The sequence below is a fragment of the Glycine max genome, chromosome 13, assembly GCF_000004515.6.
Source record: "Glycine max cultivar Williams 82 chromosome 13, Glycine_max_v4.0, whole genome shotgun sequence".
Taxonomy (NCBI): domain Eukaryota; kingdom Viridiplantae; phylum Streptophyta; class Magnoliopsida; order Fabales; family Fabaceae; genus Glycine; species Glycine max.
Window position 1 is genome coordinate 45,146,650 of NC_038249.2, and position 27,157 is coordinate 45,173,806.

Sequence of the window (27,157 nt, forward strand, 5' to 3'; positions counted from 1 at the left end):
CAATATAGGATACCCGTTTATCAACAAAAAGAAAGAATGTAGAGAGGGAGAGTGGTGAGGTGAGCGTTGTTGTTGAGCAGAAGAGAAGAGAATTGAATCCATTCCAGATGTCATATTGTTGGCAAATACACACTTTGGCGAGCAAGGCTCTTGTTCCAATTCCACAGTCACAGTCACAGTCATTGTTTTTTCCTTATTCACATTCCCATAGCAGTATCTGTGTGGGTCTGAGTCGGAGGGTTCCTTGTTCACGGCTTCAGGAAATGTCCGTAGTAGAGTCATCCTCACAATACCAGTATCAACAACAGCAGCAACAGAGCACCACCACCGACTACTATCCCAGTGTCAGAGATGATGAAGAAGGTGAAGGAATTTCTAAAATACGAGTGCCCAGACAGAAACACATCCCTGTTTCCAAGTCCCAACTCCTAGACGCCATCATCCTCTCTATCCAAGATGATATTGATGCCCATCACTTTCGTCTTCTCACCTCGTAAGTCTTAACTATTAACTTATTTTCCTTATCTGCATCTCACTTTCTTTTTCTTAACAGATGCTTAGACTCTATACTTCATGCCGAGCATAAAACTATCTTAGAGGAGATGCGTTCCGATTATCAACTTACCGATTCACTCCAACAACTTGTGTCCAATCCCAATGTCAAGGAGGAAGGGAACCTCTATGACTATCAGCCTGCTTTGGACCTCACCGCTCTTTTACGATCTCTCGACATACCTACCAAGAAAGATTATGATACCGGCTCCAGGTTTGTCCCACTCCCAATACACACAGCATTACCATTTTCTTGTTCAAAATGCTGCTTTCATTGACTCATTGTTCCAAATTTGCTGTCAGAGTTACCATTGCTACCCGTTTCCAACGTGCTTTCATGCAGCTTCTTTCAAATGCACAATTTGAAGAACTATCAGCTAGGGACCTGATGTTAACGTCTGCATTGAACACAGACTATCTCCTTACCTTGCCAATATATGTTGATTGGAAGAGAGCATATGAGTCTAATGCCATAATATTTAGGTATTTCCATACACATTGTTTCTGCATGTTCGCCCTTTCATATTGAATTTTATATCTCTGGTTATCAATCTTTTTTCTATTGTAGGCGTGGTTATGCAACTGAGAAGCAGAAGGGCCTATTAATTGTTGAAAAACTGGATTACTTACAGTCTAAGTTTCTTCGAAGGACCTTCTTTGCTATATCAGAACCACTAACAAAACTTGGCACCTGGATAAGCGAGGTTATATTTTTGTGGTAGTTCCATCAGTTACCTTTTCTATTTGTGTGTAGAGATAGAGTCATGCCATTTTTTAGGAATGGGAAAGAAAAGATTCTTTACACATTTTCATGTATAAATAGATATTTCAGAAGATGTATCAAATGTGGCTTAAATACTTCCACTGTCAGCAATCTTCTATTGATATTTAAATGATTGGCAAACAAGAGATTATGCAAAGAAATTCAGAGTCATAAGGTAAAAGGTATAATAACTTTGAAGAATAAGAAAAATATAACATGGATATGGAGTTATATAAAGAGGATCACCTGCAGACGTTGTCTTTATATTCATCCACTCAACGCAATTAATTAGGTGACTAATCTTTGATCTCCTTATATGTAGAGTATGATTCAGTGGAACTTAAACTATATCAGAACCTTATTTTAATATACTGGCATGCAAGATATGTATGAATCTTATTGAGATAGCAAGTGGGATCACATATGTTCAGTCAAGCAAACTAACCACACTGGAAATTTTTCCACAATCTCAATTCTATAGTTAGGCTGAAGAATTGAGATTGTGGAAAAATTTTATACTTCACATATAATATAACATTTGTATTTAGGTAAGAAATTAATCCAATTGCAGAAAGAGGAGTTAAACAAGTTAACTTATAATCAAATAAGTCACTTTTTCAGGCTTCATTAATTTGTTCTTGAATTGGGAAAAGATGTTCATCAGGTTTTCTTGAGTCATAATTCTCTCTAATTATTTAGTGTATCAACTGTCTAAGACTTTTCATAAATGATATTATAGCTTTCTCCGCGTGGTACTTTCATTCTCCATATATAATCATGCAACAATTTATGTTTTCATAATAAAAGTTCTTGCATTTTCTAAGGTTGATTGTTGCCTTTTACTTCTATAAGAGCCATAAATAGTTTTTTCTCAATTTTTTTCTCACTTGCACAAAATGTAAATCTCTTGACATGGTTTATCCGTAAATGTGTTTAATCAACTTAATCTTAGCCATCAATCTATCTATAAGAGCATTCTTATGGTTACTTAAATAATATCTCTGGTTTGGTACTATCATGTTTAGGGTATGCATGAGATGATGACTATGTCTATCTTTTCAAATTTTGTACCGTAAGTGTCAGGTATAACAGTATAACATTTTTTCCCTCTTCTGCAGCTTTACGAAAATGCCTGTCAGAAACATGAAGTACAAAATTGGACTGAAAGATTGAGGCTTTGGCTAAAGGAATTGTCATTATTTCAGAAATCACTACTTTATAATGACCCTGCTTCAGATGAGCAAATAGGTGTGGACCAAGTACCAAATGCAGAACTTCCTATTTGGCTGGCTGCTCAAAGGGCAGTAGCTCGATATGAAGGGATTTTGTCACCAGTTGGTCCTCGTGGAAGGCTCTTGAGGAGATTGCTTTCTTGGATAGGACTTATTCCACCTATGCCAGAAACACCTTTTGAGGTTCACAATGATAATAACGCTCCTGAACCATACCTAAGGTTTGCCCCACAAATCATCTCTTTAATTACAGTCTGTTAGCTCGGCTTGATGCTGCTCTTATTATAAAAAGGAACAAATTGATATGGACCCCATATATGACTGTTCTAGGACCCCTGAAACTCACTCTCAAGTCTCAACAAGTCTTAAATGAACAATGAACAATCAAGATAAGCTGCCACAAAGGAAAGGACCTGTGATTAACCGGGTATGATTTGTTGGTTTGGAGTTTAAATTTCACAAGCCTGAAGTTCTCAGTTTGAAACCTGCAACATCCAAAAAAAAACCCGGGTATTCTCATGAGAACATCAAGTAACAAGTTAAAAAGTTGTAAAAATTCATTCAGCTCTCCAATTTTTTTAGTGCATTGGTTTCCACTATATTCAGGCAAAAGTAGAATTGTCTTGAACCTAAGGGGTTTGGTTTAAGTGTTTATTTTCTGAAAATAATTTTTGTTTTTAAATTTTCAAGATTTAGAAAACATGTATTGAGAAGAAAGTACTTTGAGGTATCACTGTGTTTTCACTTCTTCAGAAAATGTTGAAAACATTGATGTGTTGTTTTCAGTTTTGGGCATGCTTTTGAAAATATTTTCAGAGAAAATATTTTTTAAATTTTAAACAAATGTATTTTCACTCTTATTTTTTCTTTTATTTGAAAATGAAAACAGAAAACACTCAAACTAAACGTCAATCAAATCCTAACATCAAATTTGGGTGTCATTATTACAAAATAAAAGAGGAAAAGATAGTGTATATCCCTAATATCCTTAATTAATACTCCATTCGGACCAAAACATAAGCAAAATTAACTAACTTTATGTTAATTATGTCTTTTAATTCTTGTAATCGTATTTAAAAAGTAATCTTTCCCCCTAAAGTATCCTTTATTGAAACTTGATATCAAGTATAAAAAGGAGTCATTGAAAGGTATTTTTAGAATGATATCATTAAAAAGGGTATAGTTAAAATTTTCTTATATTTGAGTTCATTTTTTTTCTTATATTTAAGTATAGAAGGAGTAGTTTTTAATTAATGTTATGAATATGAGAAAGATACTGTGACATTATTAAAAAATTAACGGGAAACCAAGCAACAAAAATAAATAATTGATCATTGACTCCATAAAATACGGAAAAGAAAATTCAAACTTGACTGTGTAATTCCCTCAATGGGCCACAGACAACAGCACATGACAACATGACAAATACTTGGACAATTTTTTGTCTTGTGTATTATTTGATTATCAATGAACCATACAACTATACAAGCATAAGAATAATAGAATTTAAATTATTAGTATATTTGATGAGGATTCAAAATACATAATACATACAAGCAAACTCATCAGTATATTCGAAATACATGATATAATAAGGTTGTTGCGACTAGTAGATAATGTTGTAAATTCAAAATACATGACATGATAAGATTGTTGTAGCTAGTAGATAATGTGAATTCGAAATACATGACATGATGATGAGTTGTTGTAACTAGTAGATAATGTGAATTTGAAATACATGATATGACACGGTTGTTGCTGCCAATAGATAATGAGCAAGAAATAAGAGAGAGATGGAAATATGCATGTCTTTTGAATACTTTGTACTTGAGACAAAAAGTTGTTTCATGATTTTCTAAGTAACAAGAAGTTGAGTGTCTTCATCTGATTAATTTATGTTGTTACATAAACTTGTTTAAAATCAAACGTAGAATAAAAATATTTTAACAAATCAAACGGACCCTAAGTGTGTTCCTTGCACTTCTTCAAGTTAGTCCTTATGATTGGACCAATGAAAATTTGAACAGAATCTGTAAGTTTCTTTCCTTATATGCTATCCATTCTCTCATCACGAATGATCTTAACTTTCCTTGGAGTCAGCTTTGAACTGATATTGTTGATTGCACTCATGCACCGTGATACGTATTGTATCTTCTGAGAAAGCTGTAAAAATGACAGAACAGGATAAAAGAGGTAAAATGCACAGATAATGAGAGCAGATTGCTCCCCTAAGTCAGAGAAGGTTCTCTACACTCCCAATTTCATTCCAAACTTTTCATAAAAACCTATCATGATTATCCCTTCCCTATATAACAGAAATTCCCCTCAGCCCTCCCTCTCCTCTAACTAACTCAAACCTATTTCACGAGGCCTCTAATTATGAATAGACCCTATTGCCCTCTTGGACCTACGTGTGTACATTTTAAAAGGTTTCTCACTATTGGGTTGGTTGGGCTAGTTCCCATCACACCGATTGTGGCATAGCAAAATCTGATCAACAAGGACACAGCGCAAAATAGACAAAAATAATTTATACACCAAAAATTAAATAAATAATGGAAGTATTATCTATATTACCTTTTCATATCATAGATACTTCTAGGTTTTTCTGAAGAGTGCTTTCTCATCCATCAAGTGTAAAGAACCTCTTGAAAGTATCAAACAAATCTCCCAAATATTCTAATTTAATGCTATATTTTGTCAAAAAAGTTGTTGTAGTGTCAAGTTTCTGTCTAATCCATTTTGGAGACAGACATGGCTCCTTTCTTGAAGGTTTGTTGCTTTATAGCTTGCAGTTAAGCTGAAACAATATCTTAACATAAATCACTCTGACATCATCATCATCATCACACCGCGATAGTAAAATCTTGTCACACCACAATAATAAAAACCAAAAACTTGGGTCCGTGCCAATTGAGCTACCTGCTAGTTGACATTGTTTATTTTAAATATCCTATGTTTAGTTTGCTAGTTTTATTTTAGGATAATTTGGTTTAAGCATCATTGTTTGACATGACCAATCAATAGAATTCCCCTTCCAGGCCTACTTTTTTATCAAGGATATCACTAAGTGATATATGGAGACCTGCATCAAGGAAATACTGCAGAAATGATACTTGGAAAATGTTGAAAACTTCCATTTCCATACTTTTCTCACAGTCAGTCCTGCAGGTATTCCTCGTTACCTACAATTCTGTGTAGAGCTACACAAATATGTATTTAGAGAGCCATTCTGACTCGACCTACTATTTGTAGATATGCCATACATCTTTGACCTTCTCGTTTTCATGATTTCTTTCTTTTTGCATCATTTTTCTCTAAAGGTTGAGATAGATTATACATCTATAAGTAGTTACAAATATAGTAGTGAGATTTTCCTAATGAACATGTTTTCTCTTAGTCTTGTATTGAGTTTTTTTTTTTTTTTTGTGAATAGAGTTTATGTTCCTAGTTGTAAGAGTTAATAAAGTTCTTTACTGGCAATGATTTACAAATATAATTATGCTGGAAAAATTGATCCAAATTTGTTCTCAAAATAGGAGCCAGCATTTGAAGAATTAATTCTACTGTATACCAAGGAAGTTGAGGAAACAAATGCTAAAGATAAAGCAGAGGTTCCATCATTGCAATTAAAGATCTATGAGAGAATTCCTATTCCAGATTTACCGGTAATAATTTTGCCTATGCAGGGACTGTCAGATCTCAGATGAGAAGACTCTTCTTAATGACTTGATGTTGTTCCTGTTGTAGCTTTCTATTTTTATACGTATATTTCTTCAGATGACACTCAATTTTTTTCAGGTAATTTTCCCTCACAAAAAGCTATCATTCCGCATCATAGACACAGTAAGAAATCTGCTAATATTCTTGCCCTTTGTTTTAGAATTAGTTTTAAACTCATTTAAAGTTACATGCTATGTGTGTTAAGTATTTTTATATTTTTATTCTGTATATGATAAATTGTGATGTAATTTGAGCTTCCTCCCTTTATTAATAATTTTTCTCAGACCACACATTTCTTTTTTAATCAGCGGTGTCTGGATAATCCAGTTTTTTTTATCTAATAAAGAGGATATGTTTGGTGAAACTTTCATGATGGTGTTAGTGTTCATACTTCCTTAATGTATCTTTGGTCGAGACTATACACCAAATAGGTAAATGATAGGAAGATAAATTTACAGCTACTGACTATACTAAAATGACTACCATTAGAGAGCTACTAAGAAGATAAAAATTACTGCTATTCAAGATATTTCTTATCATTGATGACTTTACACCGTGGAAAGCCCTACATTAAATAACTATCCCAATGAATGGCAACCCTACAAGTGTCAACATCTGGCTTTAGGATTTTAAATTAAAAATAACATTTAAACAATAATATTCTAAGATCCGAAGTCCATTCTATAAGTCAACATCTGGCTTTAGGAAATTAAAAAAATTAAAAAAAAACATTTAAACAATAATATTCTAAGATCCTAAATCCATTCTACAAAACCCTACAAGTGTCAACATCTGGCTTTCATTCCTCACTTTAATAAATTTAATAATAATATAATGGTGAGATAATGTTATGATATTGTAAAGGTATCTTTACCTTCATTTGTTTATCCTTGTAACTGTTAACTGTAAACTTACAGGTGCGCTTGGATGTTGCCACAATTTTAGGACTTCTGGCATACTTCATAAACTACAAATTTGAGAATGTCTTATCTTCCCCGTATGTACAACTCAGTTTCATACTTTCATATATGATAAATTGATAATATTCCTAAATTATATTGCAGCATCTCTATAGATGAGTTTTTTTATCTGATTCATATGATAGTATGAAAAAAGATATTTCATATGATAATATTCCTTTTCCTAAAAGATATTCCTAAAAGATGAGTTTTAATTATGGTTATAAGTTCTTCATAATTAGGCTTAACTATCTCTTATTATGAAAAATGGAAATTATAAATTTAGGTCATATAACCATACATGAATGGTTAAGATTAAAAAACAGTTAGTGGTCACATGACCACTTAAAATGTCATGTGCATTTTCTTTTAATCTTGATTATTCAAGTATGATCTAATGGTCTGTATTTGTAATTCTCATTTCTCACAATAAGATTTCTCATTTGATACTCTCCATATATATGATGAACATTTTTCTTGATGGTCTAGAAAGAAACTCCCCATTTCTACCTTCCACCATTAACTTTCCCAGCTTAGAAGTTTCATCATTTGACAAACTGTTGTAGGGCTTGTAATCAATATTTACTTCGATTTTGTCAGATCAGCAATATTACTTGATGTAGTTGCTGTAAGTGCCCTAATAATATATGGGAGTCGTGTGGTTCTAGGCTACAAACAGACATGGGATAGGTATCAGGTAATTATCATCATCTTTTCTTGTCCTGTCATGTCAGAGATTATTATGGAAGAAGATTATGAAAGCATAGTTCTTTCTTCCGCATTCTGTGGAAAGGAAAATCTCTAAACTGTCAAGAATGTTATATTGCAGTTGTTAGTCAACAAGACACTTTATGAAAAAACATTGGCAAGTGGCTTTGGCTCAGTGCATTTTCTTCTAGATGCTTCTGAACAGCAGCAAGTGAGAAACTTCCCTTGTTATGCTTTCTGTGCATTCTGTGGATAACTTTACTCTGATGTTGTGGGGGCAAAAGCAACCAATGCCGAATCAATCATTTCATTAAGTGCAGTAGTGCTCAATTTTTTTTTTGTTGGGTTTTATAAAATTATTTGAAGGTTTTAAATATTTTTGTTTGATGATTTTAAGTTGTAATCTATTTCTAAAATCTAAACTATTGAATCATGTAAATATTCTTGTATCGATTGGTCATCATGTAAATGTATCTTGCATCTATTGGCCTGGAAAAACATTTAAGAATCATGTACCAAATTGTGGTTGGATGGTGATTTTGTCAAACTGAAAATCAGATCACGAAATAATTCCTTAGTAGAATTGATTCAATTTTTTGTGAATATAAACAATTATGAATTGATTTGTGTGGTTTATGTTATGAAACAAATGCCTGAACAGTAGCTCCAGTAGGTAGATAAGGTTATTTACACTATTTACCTTGTAAAATGGGAGACTGCTCTGCCAAAATAAGGTTTCTTCTTTCCAATCTCGTCGGTATGTATTCTGATCTTAACTGATTTCCGTCTCCCTAAACTTTACATATGCAGTACAAGGAAGCTATTTTGGCTTATGCCATCCTGCTCAAAGCAGAGAAGAGTCAGGTTTGTACAGTTGTCTGCAAATCCATCTTATGATATAGCATTCTAAGTGAAACATAGATCATATGTGTAACATTCTTGACTGCAGGTTATTTCTCGGCAAAGTGTTGGAGAGAAGTGTGAGAGATTCATGTATGAAGTGTTTAAAGTAAAGGTGACATTATTAACTTTTTTTTAGGGGGGGTGTCTCCTCTCTGAAGTTAATACTTTAGTCTGTTACGTGGCAGTGCTGCCTGCTAACCATAATCATTACATAATTTGCATTCTTTGACAATTTGAAATTAGCAGGTTGAAATGCCAATTGACAAGGCACTCAATACATTATTAAGGCTGGGCTTAGCAACTGAATCTAGTATTGATGGAAGGCGGGGATTGCTGGCTATGCCTTGTCCGAAGGCTTATGAGGCCCTTAAAGAACGATGGAATAGTTTGCTCAGTTAAAACGTGCGATGTGCACGTTCCATTGAGTACCGGAAACGACCTTCCCTGTTTAATAATAAAAGGCATTGTATATAGTAAGTATATAAACCCAACATGGCATCCGGTAATAGTTCTGTAGATAGATGAGACTAGGCATTATTCATGCTGCACTTTATTTTATTTTATTTATAAATCAGTGTATTTTGTTCGATCTTTTTTCATCGATTCCATAGATTAGCACAAACCTTGTAATGCAGCAGCCTAGGAAATGACTATATTGCCTCAATGCAATAGAGAATCAAAGCACAAAATAAATAATTTACGTATTACATTCTGGATGGAAATGAAAATGAATAGAAAGAAAAGAGAAAATTAATGAATTTTTTTAATTGTTTGGATTAAGAGAAATTAATTTTCTCTCTCTCTACTTATTGAAATTGATGGAGAAGTAAGAAGAAAGATAATAAATTCGATATAGGATTACCATTTTATCCCTTATCCCAATGAAAAAAATTCTAGAAATGGGGGTATAGTAGTATTATTGAGCATTTGAGCTTGAGCTTGTTGGCGACAAGGAGGGGGTGTTGTTAGGTGCACCAGTATTATTGTTTGTATACCCAACAATTTTATTTAATTTTGAAGTTGTCCATGTGCTTTCTTCATTTTTAAGTTGGATTTTTCAGTTATGCTTTGTTCTTCATTTTTTTCATTTCCTCTTGGTTTTTCATTGTTGTGAGAGGTGTCGCTTCGGTCAAGGTGAAATTGTTAAGGAGGTTCGTCGGTGGTGATTGTTACGGTGGTTAGTTTGGTTGTTAACGAAGATACGTCGGAGGTACGCCGTTAAATTTTTTTGTTTGCGTAACATATGGATTTAGTAATCCATAAGTTTTAATATAACTTACGGATTACATAATTCATATGATTTATATGGATTATGTAATCCGTATGATTTATACGGATTACTTAATCCGTATGATTTATACGAATTTTTATTTATTTTTTAAATAAAAAGAAATATTAAATTTTTAAATTTTTTTAAATTATAAATATGTTAGTATGATTGTTAAAAACATTAATTTAATGTGTAAAGAAAAATTATTTGTTTATATTTTTATTTGAAATATAATTCGTATTATTGTTTTAAATGTTTTTAAAGAAGTGTAGATTGTTAATTAATTTGTAATTACTTTTTTTATATTATGAAAATGGTATGATTTGTAAGATAATTTATAGTTGTAATATATGGATAATTTAATTGAGTTTTTGTGGTCTAAAATTGATTGTTCTGTGTGGTAGGTATTTGATGAATTAAAATTAAGTTAAATAAAATAATTTATTTGACTACATATGATGCGGTTATAATTTTTTTATGTATTATATGGTTATGAATTGTAGGTATAAAAAGTTGATGTTATTGGTTTTGAATATATAAGGTTATCAATTTTAATGTTTATAAAATGGTATGCAGTAAAAAATTACGTAGGATTTTGTGTGATAGTATATGTATGGTGTGGTTAGAGGTTGTTTGTTTGTGATGTTGAAAATTTTGAATGTCTTGTTAAGATGGACGAAAATCAATGGATGTATGACAATATAATGTCCAAAGAAGTAAACAGATATGAAAATGTTTATATTTTTTTTATTAAGGTTGATGAATTCATGGATTTTAATTATTGTATTTGTTTATTGTTTTTTGTGTATTTGAAATATATGGTTGAATCTGCTCATTGAACTTTAAAAAGACTATTACAAAATAGCCTTTAAGACCTATGTAGTGTTTGGGATGCCATGAACAACATGATCACGCTGCAACACATTGACCTTTGAGACAAGTACACATATGGTTGGACATGTTTTTAAAGTTACCTTATACAAAAGGCTACTTTGCATGATATCAAGGTATGCTTTAAATCAGATTGTTGCTGAGTATGAGCATGTACATTATCCTGACAAAAATCCTTCTCGTTGTGGATTTGTTATGAGAACTACTCACGGTCTTCCATGTGCATGTGAGCTATCCAAATATGTTCTTGGTATCATCCCACTTGAGACAATCCATATGTTTCGGTAGACGTTAAGTTTTTCAGACCGAGCCCCAAATGACCATAACCGAAGAGATGGAAACCATGTCCAAGCGTTTTGAGAGCTTGATGTTTGTGGCAAAGCAATTCTAAAGAGTAAACTCTGGGAAATTATCTACCCTGATCTAAATTCTATGGGTCCTCCTCCAGAAAAGGTCAACACCAAAGGTGTATAGAAGAAACCGATGACCAAACACCAAAGATTAACAAAGCGTGATCTGTCTTACTGGAAGTACGTTGATGTTTTACATTGTGTGCAAAATAGTAATTCTTCAGTCAAACGTAGTGCATCATCTTCTGACCAGGGCATTCCAAGAAGGACTATGCAGATGTTGGATCAATTTCATCTGTTCTTTCACGATTCCATTGAAAACATTGTTAATGTAAAAGCTGACGGTAACTGTGGATATCGTGCAATTGCTACGTTATTAGGTATGGGTGAAGATTCATGGTCGTTGGTGCGCAATCATTTGAGGAATTAAAGATTTGAGGAATATCAACCTCTTTGGTAGCATTGACAGATTTGAGGAATTAAAGAGATCCCTAGTTGATGAATTATTCATGGTATGTAATTTATGTTTTGTTTTTTTTTTAAAATTTAGTTTAAATAAATGTAATCCGTATAACTGGTTCATGCAGGTTACTATGGATAAGTGGATGGATATAACCGACATGAGATATGTCATTGCATCAAAGTATAATGTTATCCTTGTATCGTTGTCTCTGCAACAAAGCATGACATTTTTTCCGCTTAGAAGTTGTCAGACCCTAATTTCATCCGAGACTATCATTCACTAATGTTTTGATTCTTGCTAGCCGAACTGCGTTGTTCAACCCCAGTTACCGCACAAGATGAAAAATCGTTCAATGTTTTGATCAAGAATGCGAAAGATACCAAAAAGTGGGGGCAAAAGGGTTTTTTCTTTAAGTTTCCTGGACCCTAGCTTGCCCAGGCTAGCCTTTGGCTCGCGGCCACTAAATGACTTCAGGGTGAAGGAACCAGCTTGCCTGGGCGAGCTGATGACTTTAGGACTAAGCCTTAGCTCGCTTGGGCGAGCTGCCATTGTCCCAAGTGCACATTTTTTCTATAAATAAGCGTGAAAGAGAGGTTGAGAGGGTTTTTCCAACATTGAGTAGTGAAGGAAATTGAGAGAAATAAGAGAGAAGAAGAAGAAAGAAGAGGAAACGAAGCTGAGGCGCTACCTATAGCAAACACCTACAAAGCAATCTACATCGTTCCTTGTTCGTTGTTCTTCGTGTGACCATTGATTAGATTTGCTTTTAAGATTTGAATGTGATTTATGCATTCTTGGGGGTCCCCTTTGTTGTTTTGTGCATATTCATTTCTCCATTTATCATCAGTAAATCTCTTTTTTTTCCGTAAAGTTTAACCTTAACCGATCATTAGCACCGTAAAGTTGTCTCTTAAAGACATTGAAAGTTAATAAAACCAAAAAAATAAAACAACCGCATAACTGATTTTCTCTCCATCAAATTCACTTGAGATCGTTTAAGGTCCAACGCCTTAACGACCCCCTTTTGTTCTTATTAATTAAAAATGAACCTTTCAAAGGCATAAAAACAATTTAACACACAAACTTTCTCACTTTAAAGAACTATGTAGTTCTGAATTTCTCATTGCACTCGAGGATACGTACGAGCAAGGGCATCCCCCTTGTCGATCTCGAAAAATAAAAAGATATAAAAAAGGGAAAAGTAAGTAATTTTTGTAGTCCTGTTGCACACTTGATTAAAGACTGTCATCTCTTGTTAGGGGCTTGTGAGGTGCTAATACCTTCCATATGCGTAAACAACTCCCGAACACTTATTTTCAAAATTCGCAAATCCCTTTTTGGTTTTTCTAGCGTTTTTCTCGAATCCACGCGTTTTCTTCATGAGAAGACACACCCATTTTTCTTTTCGCCTCGCCCTCCTGTTGAAGAATAGATTGCGACAGAAGTCTATCACCAATAGACTCATCGGTGCATCGTGTAATATGTATTGATCACGTATTTGGCAATCATTTTGTTCAGGTAAATTCATCGTGTTCATATTTTTCAATTAATGAAATTAATTGTTATCATAACTTGAAATTGTTTGTGCATGTGTAACAAGTTTATTTACGAGATCGTTTTCTCCTATCTCCTCTAGCTTTGTGATGGTCTAGGAATTGTCATCCTCAGGCAAAGTAGTGACCAACTCCATATATTATTATAATGCAACAATACTGAAATTTGATGATGTTCAAAAGAGACTATGTTGATTTAAGTGAACAATGAACATTTAGATATCGATGACATTTTAATGTACTACATTAATATGTAATTGTTTCACTAGAAATTAATGTAATTATGTATTATACCTTAAGTTAAAGTTAACAGTTTAAGGTTACTCCTTAACTTAGGGTTTAGTCTTACGTGCATTGTTAGAGTTAACTGTGACATGAAAACCAGGGTTTAATGTTACGCTTTAGGGTTAAATAATTTATGTTTGTCAATAGTAACATAAAAAATTCAAATAAAATTGTTAAAACAAAAATGTTGTCAAAGACAATAAAATGATACACATAGTCTAAAATTTTTCCTAAAAAGTTGTAAATGTCTTCATCGCGACCTCACATATACATTGTGATCTATAGTGACACCCCTAGCGATCCTTAGACAGTCTTACATGACACCGTGTGCTTCTGTGCCTTCAGTCACTATCCTTATGTTGAGCAATCGCTCCAACCTTTCTGCAATTGCTTGGCAAACCTTCTATGACATTGACAACAACGGATAAGGTATTTACCATATTGCATAATTAAATTAAATGAAATTAAAAATAACATGAATATATATGTTACCACTGCATGTCTAGGCTGCTCCACATCAGAAGGTGCAGGTGCAGGTGCTTCCTCCATAGTTATTGTCGCCACCGGGAACTCATGCATATCTGGGTGGATCCTCGGGCTGTGTCGACGTCATAAATGGATGCGAAATCATGTAGAACCAGCGGATGTAGTTCGGTGCACATTGTCCATGCACAACACAAATCTGGCCCACCGGTGCAAGGTACTTAGAGAAATGCATCCATTTGTCGTCAATATCTTCGAAGGATAACCTTAAACCCAAAGAATATGGAGGAATCGTTTGAACATACCCAAATTGTCACACCACCCTCTCTGGTTGGTGTATGACAACAACGAGACCCCATCAGATATGTCCAAAAAAACATGAAATGAGGTCAAACTCTCAAGCTGCACGGTGGTCATCGTAAGGCATCCAACAAACATCAGCAGTCGTCAGTCGATCTAGACGCTTCTGATATATCGATGTTGGTAATGCCTTCGTAGATGTTCAGTGGCAGGCACGTGGTGACCTTTCATCATAGTTTGAGTTCGTAAAAGCCTCAGCAATAGATGGAAAATGCTCATAAATCCAACACTACCTAAATTTGATCAGAACAAAAAAAAATCAAATGAACATATTAAAAAATATTAAAAACAATCAAATAACAACCATTGACAATTACCTATAATAGTGTGATATATCAAGCAAGTTGTATGCTGCCGTTATTACAAGTATCATTCAAATTATCGTACATATGCACTAGGGCGACAGCTCCCCAACACTAGGGCGACATCTCCCCATGCATAACTTCTACTTTGGCTGAGGTCTCGGAAGGCATCCAAGAACACCACATGCATGTGTGTTGCACTCTTGCTAGCAAAAAGAGTACAACCTAACAAATGCAGCAAATAAGCTTGAGCTACTACAGTCCAATGTCAGACCTCACATTTGCTATGATAAATCTCTCGTAGCCATGATAGGCGTACGTATGCCCCATGACACTATATTGTCTCAGCTCTAGCTTTATCTCCAGTGACTTCAAGTAACTCCATTAACATCAACACCGCTTCGTCTACATGAAAAGTGTCGAAGTCGTGGAATGCGCTTATGATGGACAGGTGAAGCAAAGAGGTCACATCATCGAGGGTGATGGTGACCTCTCCTACTAGAAGATGGAAATTGCTCGTTTCCTTATGCCATCTTTCCACAAAAGTCGATATAAGTCCCTGATCGCCAGTGTCCAATGAACATGCGATCAAATGACTTAATCATGTGGCAACGACTAACCCTTCAATCTCAAGAACAGACCTCTCGAATTTCTGAACCTTCCTTCCATGGGAGGATAGCTTCAATTCAGGTCGTTCCTAAAAAAATTTAAATAATTTTAACAATTTTAACAATAATAACAAATACTTATTGAAATATAATTTATTAAAAACTATAAATACCTCTCCATTCAAAACAATGACTACAACATGATCAGCATAGGCAGCCATGACTAATGTGTCATGCGGCCCGCCTGGAAAATCCTGGGCATCAACACCAGCTTCTTTAGCATGTTGGAAGACCTCTTCAGCTGCGTCATCCACGTGACGAGCATCCCCAACAACAGCGGCAGTTGCCCGTTGCATACTTGCGAATGTTGTGGGCCTTCACCGTTGGGGAACATCATCTGAATCACAATTATCTTTTCTCCCCAGAGCTCTTCATATAACTCTGTCTAAGGCACGACCTAAACCTCTAGTTCTAACCATAATCTGCCAATTTGCACATACATATATTCTTTTGTCAAAATTCAAATAATACTTAAATCAATTACAATACAATCATTCCTAAATAAAAAAAATAATTTTAGAGTTAAAAGAAAAAAAATCAATATATTTAGAATGAAAGAAATAACTATTTAAAATCATAATTCAAAATAAACTATTTTTTATTTATAAAATAAACAATAACTATTTGCAAACAAAAAAGAAAATAATATATTTATATTTCATAAAAAACCTATTTAAAAACAAAAATAAAATAATACTTTTTGTATAAAAAACTTTTATTATTAAAATAAATAAATAAATTCATTTCTTTAATAATTTAAAAAATAACATACAAATTACATAATCCGCATGTAGCATACGGAACCCAACCACCACCCAACAACCATTAACGAAGGAGAAGGAAGCTTACCTCAACGGCAGAAGTGACGCAACGTGATGGAGACATGCTTAATGTTGACAACGAAAGCAGCCAACGACAATGGCGCGGAGGAAACCAAGGAAGAGGAAGCAAGAAGCCAAAGGTGCAACGTGAAGAAGAGAAGTAGGGTTTTTAAAATTTAAGTGAATGACATTTTTGCCACTTCACTTAAATTGTTGGGGGCACCAGCAATAATGCTGGGTGCACCTAGCAACATCCCAAGGATGGAGGACAAGCACACTAAAGCCAGTATGGACAAGTCCGTCACTTGCTTCAATTGTGGGCTAATTCCAATTTTCAGTAATATGTTTTCTAAAGATAATTTGGAAAGGTATTTTTTTTATTTTACTAATACTTTTGATTTTTTTATCTTAATTTTTTGTTCACTTTATACTCTTATTTTTTTTAAAGTTTATTTTATCAAACTGATTCAAAAGGGTTATTTTATCCAATTAAAAATAATCCGTTAGTAATATAAATATATTGACAATTAAAAATTACCATAAATATAAGGTTCTGTTTGGGATGATTGTGAGTTTTTGATTTTCAGTTTTTAAATGTAATTTTCAAAATAAAATGTGTTTTTCAAAAGTGGAGTTGAATTAATTTTTAATTCGAAGACTTAAATATGTTTTTGATCCCTGATATATACTCGACTTTTGCGTTTGATTCCTGATAAATTTTTCCTTTGCACTTGCTCCTTAATATTTAAAATTTTTTGTTTTAGATCCCTGTCGTTAGTTAAGTGATGATGAATCTGTTAAATATTTGATAACGCGATTTGTAGTGGCTAAAAAATCGTCAGTATTTGTTTTAAAATCAAATTTAAAATAAATTTCTTTCTCTCTCCTATTCCCCCTTTCTTTTTTCACCCCTCCTTCACTCCCCAACCTGATTTAAAACGAATTTGTCTCCTCCACTCCTTCTCCGTAGTCTTCCTCTACTAGTTCTACGTTTTCTCATGAAGTAACTCCCTCTCAATCCCTTACCTAATCCCTTCAATTTCCTTTTTTTTTAAATTAATTACACATGCAAAATCCTAATTTCTTTAATCCTAACAAAACCCCCAAAATTCAAAGCAGTTGGAGATCTAGTGAGTTCGGGATTGTTGGGGGGAGGAGGAGATCCGACGGCGATGGATGTTACACCCATACCACAACATGCATATAAATGAAGGAAAAAAAACACATAAAATGCACAATCTAATTAAATCAATTTTATTCAATAAAATCATAAGTAAATTCACGTGGATAAAATGTTCACATTCGCATTAATAACCAAATTAAAAACTTATCAAATAAAGGTATGAAAACATCTCTTGCCCAAAACAAGGCCATCTAATTTTTTTACAAAAGAAAACAAGTTAAATAGCGGAATAACATAAAGCAACATGTTCAAAACATTATGCAAATAATATAGAAACTGATGTCTTAATGTCACATCCTATCAGCGCATCGTGTTCCAGCGTCCTCTAGCATGAGGTTCTCCATAGCCATCCACCTAACCATTTGCTCCCATGAACACAAAATTCGAGATCATCACATGATCCAAACACAAACAAAACACAAAGAGTAAGTTATCACATTCCTAACTAATAGAGAAAAACAGAACATAAATATACATATCATATAAATGAAATGTAACTTACTTAAACATAACTCACGTCATTCCACCACTTATCGCGTGACATCACATCTCAACACTACACGTCTCCCACATTTTCACATCATTCACGTACTCAAGTATCAAAACACAATATCACTCAACCAATCAATATCGATCAATATACAACTGTTATGTAACAAATATACTAAGACTTAATCCTATATGCAATGTGGTATCATGTCAGTGAAAAACCTCATTGGACGCCTAGGAGTACATTACAAGGCAGAGCACACATTGGTAAGTCAGGTCACTTTCACTAGGTAAAATTATAGGGAGACCAATTAGGGTCACATTGTTTTGCGAGAATATTCCAACCATGTGGGATCAGCATAGACTTCAATGAGCACTTAAACCGGGTGTATTTACCGCAAAGGCCCAGACTCTAAAGAGTCCGTTAGGGTCTCTCCCTTCTGATTCAGGTCCAACCCAAAAAATATTTTAGCACATAAACTCTATCTATAAATTGTACAAAACACATGACTCCTCAATTATTCTTAAAATAATTTTAACTTGTCGCGTCTCAAAGTGATTAAACTCGTTGGGTTCCCACAATGGATCTCATCACAATACTTGTCGCGCATTAACTCGTCGCCCTTAAAGGATCTTACAGTCATGTGATTGTACGATTTATAGCTCATAACTCAATGCACACAACATCTTTTATTTTTCTGTTTTGGTTAACTGACTTAGTGGTTAGTTATTATCATATTTTGGAGTATATGGGTCCTATGTATTAGGAATGCTTTTCAGTTCTGTAATTTGCCTATCTAAAGGCTCTCAGTACACAGAAAAAATGCACTTCTTATATTCTGCTCTTTATTCTTATACGTTAAATTGTCACTACCACTGTCACCACCATCATACTGTCATCACGACCATCAGACAACTATTATTATCACCATCACCACCACCGTCACCATCGTTGCCACCACTATCGTCACCACCACCACCATTATCGCCATTACTGCTACTCTCATTCCGCTACCTTTGTCACTACCATTATTTCATACTTAGAGCGAGATAAGATAAAATAATTGACTCTTTTTTTTTTTCAATTTGTAACATCTTTTTAAAAACTAAAAACAAAAAATAAACTGAAACTCATGACTCAAAACTAAAACTGTTTTTTATTTTTAAAAATTTTAAAACTAAAAACAAGAAAACACCCTCAACAAGCCTAAGCTTCTTAGTTTTCTCCCACTACTTCCTCCTCTCTCTTTCCCTTCTTTCGTCTCCATCTATGCCTACTTGAAGCTTTTATCTTTCTTTTCAAATTCCATCTTTTTGTCTCTTATCTTTTTTTCATTTTCCTATTTCTCCAAAGACATCACATTGACTTAGCTCTTCAGAAATTTTTGGTTTTTGTGCCATAAAGATATGAGTAAAAAATTTCTTCATTGGAGGAAACTAAGGGTTTGTCAAGCATTTGCTTGGCAAAATTAGTGAATGCATTACAGACACAAGAACAAAGGCAATTGATGAGAGAAGAATGGTCCATAGAATACGCTTTTCAAGTAAAGGCAGAAAACTCAAGAGGAGGTAAATATAGGAACAACTACAAGAACAAGGAGGACTCCTCTCCAGCTTGCTCTCATTGCAAAAAGACAAATCATTCTCAACAAAAGTGTCGGTGGAGGCCTGATGTTAAGTGTAAAAAATGTGGCAACCTTCAGCACATGGAGTTGGTTTGCAAGTCACCACCAAATGAAGTAAAAATTGTTACCAAGCAATATGAGGAGGACCTTTTGGTTATCGCATGTCTTACAACAAGCAACACCTCAACTAATTTTTGGTTGATTGATAGTGGTTGTACGAATCATAGGATCAATGATCAAGAGCTTTTCAAAAAACTAGATAGAACATTCATTTCCAAAGTAAAATTTGGAAATGGTGAATTTATTCTGGTTAATGGAAAATGAATTGTGGCTGTAGAAAGTGTATAGAAACTAGAAACTAGATAATGAAGGATTTACATTCTCTAAGATATTTAGATAATACAAAAATTGCAATGCCGACTCTACCTATGTTTGCACCCCACACATCCTTGAACAAAAATAAGTTATTGTTGAAGGTGTACATTATCTCTAGGCTCTATTGGTACTAGAGTTTAGTTGAGAATTGAGAGGGGCCTTGCATGCATGTTATATGAAACAGACAATTTGACATTACAGAATATGTTTAAGGTTTTCCTTCTGTGGGCGTTGATGGAGCTGATGAGCTTTCGGAATGTGCAAGCTGCAGGTCACTGATCACATCCTGCAACGTGATCTCGACAAGGTCATGGAATTGTATATATCATGAGAGCTAGCTAGAAAGAAATGAAGGTACGTACCTGTTGCATGGAAGCTTCACTGTGGCTGGGTGAAGGCGCAGTGCATCCTAAAATGATGGGCATGGTCATGGTCATGTTTTGTTCAGCAAAGTCTCTCAATTTATCTAGCTCTGGCAATACTAGTTTGGCAAGGTCTGGCCTATCTTTTCGCCTGAGTTCCGCACACTTGACTGCTATTTTTGCAAGGCACAAGGCTTGTTCAAGAGGCCAGTCAGTAACAGATGGGTCCAGCATTTCCACGAAGGTATCCTTCTCTATAGACTCTTCAGCATGGTGAGCCAATCCAATTGGAGCCCTTCCTGTCAATAATTGTAGAAATATGATCCCCAAAGAATAAACATCCGACTTCACACCAAGCATTCCTGTTTGCTGATACTCGGGATCAATATAACAAAATGTTCCAGCTGCTGATGTCATGCAGCATTGTGTTACATTTTCAGCTACAGCCGGGACAAGCCTTGCCAATCCAACATCACTTATCTTACTCACATAATTCTGGTCTAGCAAAATGTTCCCTGGTTTCAGATCACGGTGCACTAAAGGTTCAGGCTTGGCCTGATGCAGGAATAGTAAGCCCGTCCCTATCTCTGCAGCAATTCGGAACCTCAACTGCCAAGACAGAACACGCTTGTTCTTTTTTTTAAACAGACAATCTTCTAAGCTTCCATTAGCCATATATTCATAAATCAATATGCCATACTCCGGACATGCTCCTAGAAGAAGCACCATGTTTGGGTGTCTCATGCAGCTTAGTATGTCAATCTGCATATATATAGGATTACAAGTATTACTCTCACAACATATTTGGCTATTCCTTTCATTCCTGGCATTATTATTAATAACTACTCAGCTAGCAGACTAGAGAATAGACACAAGTCTTTTAATTATGCATTGCATGCTTTTAGGTTTACCCTTGAGATCCAAAATTTAATTTCCCTTCTATCTCTACTCATCACTACATGATCGAGGAGTGTCCATTTACATTATGGAAAAGGAAAAGAAGAGAGAGATGTAAGGGGAAGAGTTTGAGATAGAAAAAAAAATGATTTGTCCAACTATATGGATATTAGTATCACTCTTAACAGATTTTTCAAGGTCTCATTCATGTTTTGTGAATTAAACTAAATGCGATGGAAACATGTGATGCAGTAAAATACAAAATTGGTTTAGAATTACTCATGCCCACTGGTTGATCACCTCTTGCTGAAACTGTGACTTCCCTTGAGCAGCATCTGGACGTAGAACCTTGACAGCAACTGGAGTGTGATCAAGATAACATTTATAAACAGGGCCATAACCTCCTTCCCCAATTCTCTGGAGCTCAGAAAAGTAGTTTGTGGCTGCTTCAATCTCCTCTACACAATATCTCCTATATCTTACATCAGTTAGGGCTAGATTGTCCAATAGCTTCCTCTTTTCTTCTACTTCTTTAAGAGCTTTAACTTCAACACCCGCTCTTCTATGTGTTTCCACCTCTGCAATTTTCTTAGATGCTTCAGCAGTTTCCATGGCTACTCTACATCTTGCTTTCTCTTTCTCTGCAATTGCCATTGCAGCTTCCTGAGCCAATCGTGCCTCTTGTATTTTTTTTTCTTCCTCAAGTCTCAAGTGGGTCAACTCCATTAACTATAGCAAACAAAAGAGTAGTAGTACCAGTAGAAATGGCCACAATAGCACGTTTATAGAGAAAGGGACTATTTTATACACTTTTCAGAACTACCTTCTGTTGTGATGCAAGTGCTTGTCTGCATGCTGTACTGTACATTTTGATCGTTTGCTTTAACTGGAGCTTCAGCCTCCTCATATCAGCTTCTGCTGCTTCATCCTAAATTGTTTTAGCAAACCTTTAATGGTCACGTGTTTGAAGATATGCTCGAAAAACTAAAAGAAAGCAAATAGCATAACCTGCTAGCCATTGGATGGATGGCTACTCTAATTAATTCGGTAAGACAATAAGTTAATAACTGAAGTGGTGCATATAAAAAAATGAAAAAAAAGTGCTCACTCACCTCGCTCTGTAATGAATATGAAAATGATGTTGCACTGCTTTCATGTGAGAATGACGTATCTGGTGAATTGGGGTTGTTGAACTTGAGAGCCCCCAATCGGGTTGATCCGAAGCTACGATCTGAATTGGTAGAAACTCGAGAAGTTCGGCCTACGTCAATGTAGTCATAAACGGAGGATGAACGTCCACTGCTTGGCCTCTCGGAGCTTACAAATGATATGTCTGTATCTGATTCTGGGAAGTCCATGCATGACATTCCATCCATGCCTCTTCCTCTTACAAATGGAGACCTGTTTCAAGGAAACTATATTGTTATGTTATTCTGGGCTAGGGATGGGAAATTTAATTGCTTTGATATAAGACTTACTTAATAGATTCATCCAGCCAGCCGTGAGGTTTGATTGATGTCCTGTCTGCAGCATGTATACAATGTGATTAAAAAGTGCAATGCAACAGTTTAATACTATATATATATATGTGTGTGTGTGTGTGTGTGTGTGTGTGTGTGTGTGTGTGTGTGTGTGTGTGTGTATATCACAGAAACGAACCTCCCAAATTCATAGGTCTGGAGGATATCTCATGTTGATTTTTGCCCCGGTTATTTAGATCATGTATATGGCTCAGAAGTGGTGATGTATGTGAGGTTGGGCGAGTAGCCTTCCGAACTGAAGAGACTTTGCCCTTTGAAATGACAGACACGTTACAAAAGTCCGGTGCCCCCTTTGATATGCTACTTGATGCACTTGACTTAAATCTGCACAATATCATTTAATTATATGAAGTTCTATCTTTGAGCATAATATAATGCCTTCGTTGGCTTCTGTTGGCATCCACCAAAGGACTCTGTCCGCTAATATCAAAATTATTCTCCTTTTAAAAATAGTTATGAATCCAATCTTAATTAACTTGTTGGAGATACTGAATGTTACCGAATAAACCCATGCCTCGATGTTGCACCAACCACCAAGTTCTCAATAGCTGCATAAGAGACATACTCTGTTATTGCTTTCACAACATCAGTGTCTTCAAGTAGGACATCAAGGCATTGTATCTAACAAAATATTTAATAGCAGTAAGTAATGTGTGAACAAAAATCTTATACTTGTTATTCTACTAATTTGAGTAAAAAGATCGGGAGGGGGGAACTGTCAAACCTACCTCTTTGCGTCTACAATAGCAATGGAAAGTGAGAAATAGATCCTTGATATTGTTATCAAGTTGATAACTCTGCGATGATGCAGATGAACTGTTAATGTTACATATAATGGCCTCGTTACCCCCTGTAGCAATTGAAAAAAATTATAAGTGTTTTATGCTATGTAGTATGTAGTTACATTCCCCTAGTTTCTGTAAGAATCTTGTATTATGGAGGTCGAAATTTATTTTCTTAGTACCATTTTGTTTGGTTTAATTATATATATATATATAGCTTATAAAATTAAAATATTTACATAATGGATAAGCATTTACTAATTTATTTTTCTTAGATGTATTTGTGAATTATTACATTTTAATTTTACTGGAATTTTAAAATGTCAATCCAACGCCAGGACAATAATTAATTACTACTATTTGTTTGTAGGTTCAGGTTGTATTATTTCCTTGCTCGCACTAGCTAATTTGTTTTTGAACGACTTGTTTTTCTTGTTAGTCAAAGACTAGGAGTGTTTTTTAATTTATTGGATTAAAATCTTGCTTTTTAATAAGTAATTGTGGCTGGTCCAAGAAAATTTACATAAGAGATAATTGAATATATGCTTTTTGAACCACTTTAATTTTAAATTTTAATTACTAAAGAAGTAATTGTTGTGTCTCCTTAAAGCAAACTTATTGATAATAGATAATATAACATAATAAATTGAAATATAAAAAGATAAAAAGATTATTGAAATGAGATGAAATAAAAATGTCATACTATTATTTAGATATTTTATAATAGAATTAAACACAAATTTCATTTTATCATTATAAAAAGAAAAAAAAGACTAAATTATAATATTTTTAATTCTCATATTGTCCTTATTTTAGAGAATACTTACTTCTATTCATGTATTTTACTCAACGGTAATATATTAATTATATGACCTTTGTAAAAATATTCATGTTTATTTTTTACTCGCATAAGATAAATTTAGTTTTTTACACCTAATTTGATTCGTTAATTTATACACCTAAGAAAAAAATTAGTAATTATAATTATCATGTTAATATAAGCTATCAAAAAGATTAATTACTGTAAACTTCTAATTCCTATATTCGATTTTTATGAATAAAACAATTACGATAATAAAAATTAAAAGTCATATAGACACAGCTACGGAAGGCTAATAAAAATCAGTTATCCAAAAAATTAATAATATTATTATATGTATTGCCATTAGGTTTTTAATTTTAATTTAAGATTATGATTCACAATACATTTTTTTTTACTAATTAAAAAACTCATTTGACTAAGTAGTAAACAAGGTTTTTTTATAGTAATTTTTAAATGTTTTTTGAAATATTATTCCAATTAGCATTCTTTAAAACATTAATTTTTACTTTTTTATATTTTCTTTAAATTTTATTCTCAATATATTTATTTTATTTTTCTTAAATAAATTATAATTTTAATATTTTTATATTATTTTATACTATTCAGTTATTTCAACAGTTAATTTTATCAAATATTTTTAATTTAATAAAGTAATTTTTTAACTTTTATTTATTAACTAACTTTCCAATTTTCAGTTAAATTTTTAAGATATTAATCTTGATGTAAATTAATTAAATAGTCTTGAGTCACCCACTGAATTGAGGCCACGTCAGCTTGATCACCTCAGCTTCTCCGCAGTCTTCTGTAATTTTTCGGCAATGTCCCACCAATCGCCACCGCACCATTTCAGCAGTCCAAAACCATAGCTGTGAACTACGGCACCGCTGCCATGAAGTCCCCAAAGCTGCAGGCGTGTGTTCCATGGAATTTGGGATATGCAAAACCGTGATAATGTTTTTGTGTAGGCAAGGTCTCGTGAAGCTACGAATCAAAAAAATCAATCGAGTCATAATACACATCTGAATGATCGAAAAGTCCATCAAACGCAGCTTATTGAACTAGTCAAATGCGACATCACCAACTTTGGCGTCGACTAGTTTCTGGAAAGAAAAGCACGAGCTCATCGCTGAGCCTTCGTACCGCGAATAAGTTTGAGACCAAGGGTTAACAACGACTAATATTTTTTATTATTAGAAAATAGAAATGGAGTTACTGTTAACTAGTTCATAATCTCACGGTTTGTTTATTTTAATTGACATCCAACGGTTTAAACCCGAGAACCATAGTGGAATTTGCCTGAAGGTTCAATCACCATGAACATCGTTCTCGAATCAAAGGAAGCTTTCTTTGCTCCCTATTGCAGTACTGGGAACGACTTAATGAAATGAATTATGATATACTCTCTTTCATTATATTCCATTTTCGTTTTTATCCCATCTTACAACCAATTAAAACACAAATAAATAAATAGATAAATAGGAGAACTTACTAGACACAGGTGAGGATGTCCCGTGCAAAACGTGGATTAGAATAAGAGTCTGGCCTCTGGTAAGAAGACAATCAACAGCCCATTTCAGAGCGTATTGGCTTCCTTTATCCTTGTCTATAGCCACTGCCACTAGTCCATTTACTCCTCCTCCCTTTCTAATCCCTGATGCTTTAGGACTTGGAAGCCACATTTCTCTTCTTGTCACCTAACACAACTCTCATATCATCCCCAGATTACCCAAATTACTCTTCGATCTTGTGCATAATAATAAACAACATCCTATTAACCAGGTTTTTGTTGTACAAAATGGTTCTTAACCCAATGTCGAAAACGATATATAGAAAGCTATCCCTAATTTATGGGCAATCAATCAAAATTTCCTTTTCTTACCCTATCAGTTAGAGGGAAACGCGAAAAAAAAGCCTTAAAAAACAAGGCCCCAACAATAGAGCACTCGGACGGAACGGAACTATGTTAGTATTTGGGTTCTGTTCCCCTAACTATTTTTGCAATTTCATAAAAAAAAAACTTATATGTATGATATATTTATATTGAAGTAATTGCTTTTATTTAGTGAAATTTGGCTTTAGACTAATAGTATTTAGGTGTCCATTATTTTTTTTAAATACTTTTTTCAAATATCTTACACAATTTTTTTATATGTATGATATTTTTTTATGTAGTATAGCTGTCGTTTATTTTATTTTTAAATATTTTATTATCTTTTAAAATCTTTATTTTCTGAGTGCAGTTGTTGCGGAAATTAAATATTTTATTTGTTCTTCAAATCTCGATTGAAAAGGCAATTACAAACCATCCAAACATTTAATAAGATTGATTTAATAATGATCTTTTGGTGTTTATAACGCAGGTGAAATGAAAAAGTCTGGGACACAATCATAAAGCCTCCTTTAGCATAAATTAGTCTCGCCAGAGAAATCCCTTGAGACTGATAGCTAGCTCATGATAGAGACTCAAGAACAATACCATGCAAGACAAGCATCTATTATTATTATTATCATGGTTGTTGTTATTATTATTATTATTATTATTTCTCATAAAAGTACACATAACTATTATAATTAATGCTATTAATCAAACAGAAATTGAATGCATATCATTAACATCACTTATAACAAAAAATACAGATATATTTGAGCATAGTACTAAATTATACAAGGAAAGAATACATGTGCAAATAAGCATTGACTGAAGGAGCGACTATCTAGCTTTTGTCACTACAGCATCGTTGATCAAATTACAGATATATGAGCATTCCACCAAACTGCCCAAGGAAATAAATGC

At 34.0% G+C, this 27,157-nt stretch overlaps 2 protein-coding genes across 3 annotated transcripts; one reads left to right on the forward strand and one right to left on the reverse strand.

The window, feature by feature from the left end:
- LOC100809560 (uncharacterized) lies at positions 1-26,751 on the forward strand. Of its 2 annotated transcripts, XR_005888069.1 has the most exons (16): positions 1-493; positions 554-766; positions 856-1,035; positions 1,121-1,256; positions 2,434-2,768; positions 5,589-5,718; positions 6,087-6,215; positions 6,349-6,393; positions 7,188-7,267; positions 7,830-7,926; positions 8,059-8,148; positions 8,748-8,801; positions 8,887-8,952; positions 9,087-9,313; positions 9,956-10,050; positions 26,724-26,751. XR_005888069.1 is itself a non-coding variant. In XM_003543676.5 (14 exons), exons 1-14 carry the CDS (start codon positions 108-110, stop codon positions 9,237-9,239), a joined length of 2,094 nt encoding a protein of 697 aa, XP_003543724.1. In that variant the 5' UTR covers positions 1-107; the 3' UTR covers positions 9,240-9,547. The 2 variants fall into 2 exon arrangements, 1 of the variants encoding a protein (XP_003543724.1); XM_003543676.5 differs by lacking the exons at positions 9,956-10,050; positions 26,724-26,751 and having other exon boundaries at positions 9,087-9,547.
- LOC100818435 (U-box domain-containing protein 35) lies at positions 18,477-26,042 on the reverse strand. Its single transcript, XM_041007957.1, has 10 exons — positions 25,853-26,042; positions 23,487-23,608; positions 23,258-23,379; positions 22,877-23,082; positions 22,696-22,741; positions 22,330-22,618; positions 22,041-22,145; positions 21,507-21,946; positions 20,321-21,143; positions 18,477-20,244 (listed from the first exon to the last, which is right to left on the reverse strand). Exons 1-10 carry the CDS (start codon positions 26,040-26,042, stop codon positions 20,167-20,169), a joined length of 2,421 nt encoding a protein of 806 aa, XP_040863891.1. The 3' UTR covers positions 18,477-20,166.
- Positions 26,752-27,157: the final 406 nt, after the last annotated feature.

Excerpts from the sequence above, each read along its gene's own strand:
- LOC100818435 (XM_041007957.1), bottom strand. The coding sequence starts at position 26,042 with ATGTGGCTTCCAAGTCCTAAAGCATCAGGGATTAGAAAGGGAGGAGGA. Across the intron at positions 23,609-25,852 it reads GACATCCTCACCTGTGTCTA|GGGGTAACGAGGCCATTATA; the intron begins GTAAGTTCTCCT and ends CAATTGCTACAG. Across the intron at positions 22,619-22,695 it reads TGGCTGGATGAATCTATTAA|GTCTCCATTTGTAAGAGGAA; the intron begins GTAAGTCTTATA and ends TCCTTGAAACAG.
- LOC100809560 (XM_003543676.5), top strand. The coding sequence starts at position 108 with ATGTCATATTGTTGGCAAATACACACTTTGGCGAGCAAGGCTCTTGTT. Across the intron at positions 767-855 it reads GATTATGATACCGGCTCCAG|AGTTACCATTGCTACCCGTT; the intron begins GTTTGTCCCACT and ends ATTTGCTGTCAG. Across the intron at positions 6,216-6,348 it reads TTCCTATTCCAGATTTACCG|GTAATTTTCCCTCACAAAAA; the intron begins GTAATAATTTTG and ends AATTTTTTTCAG.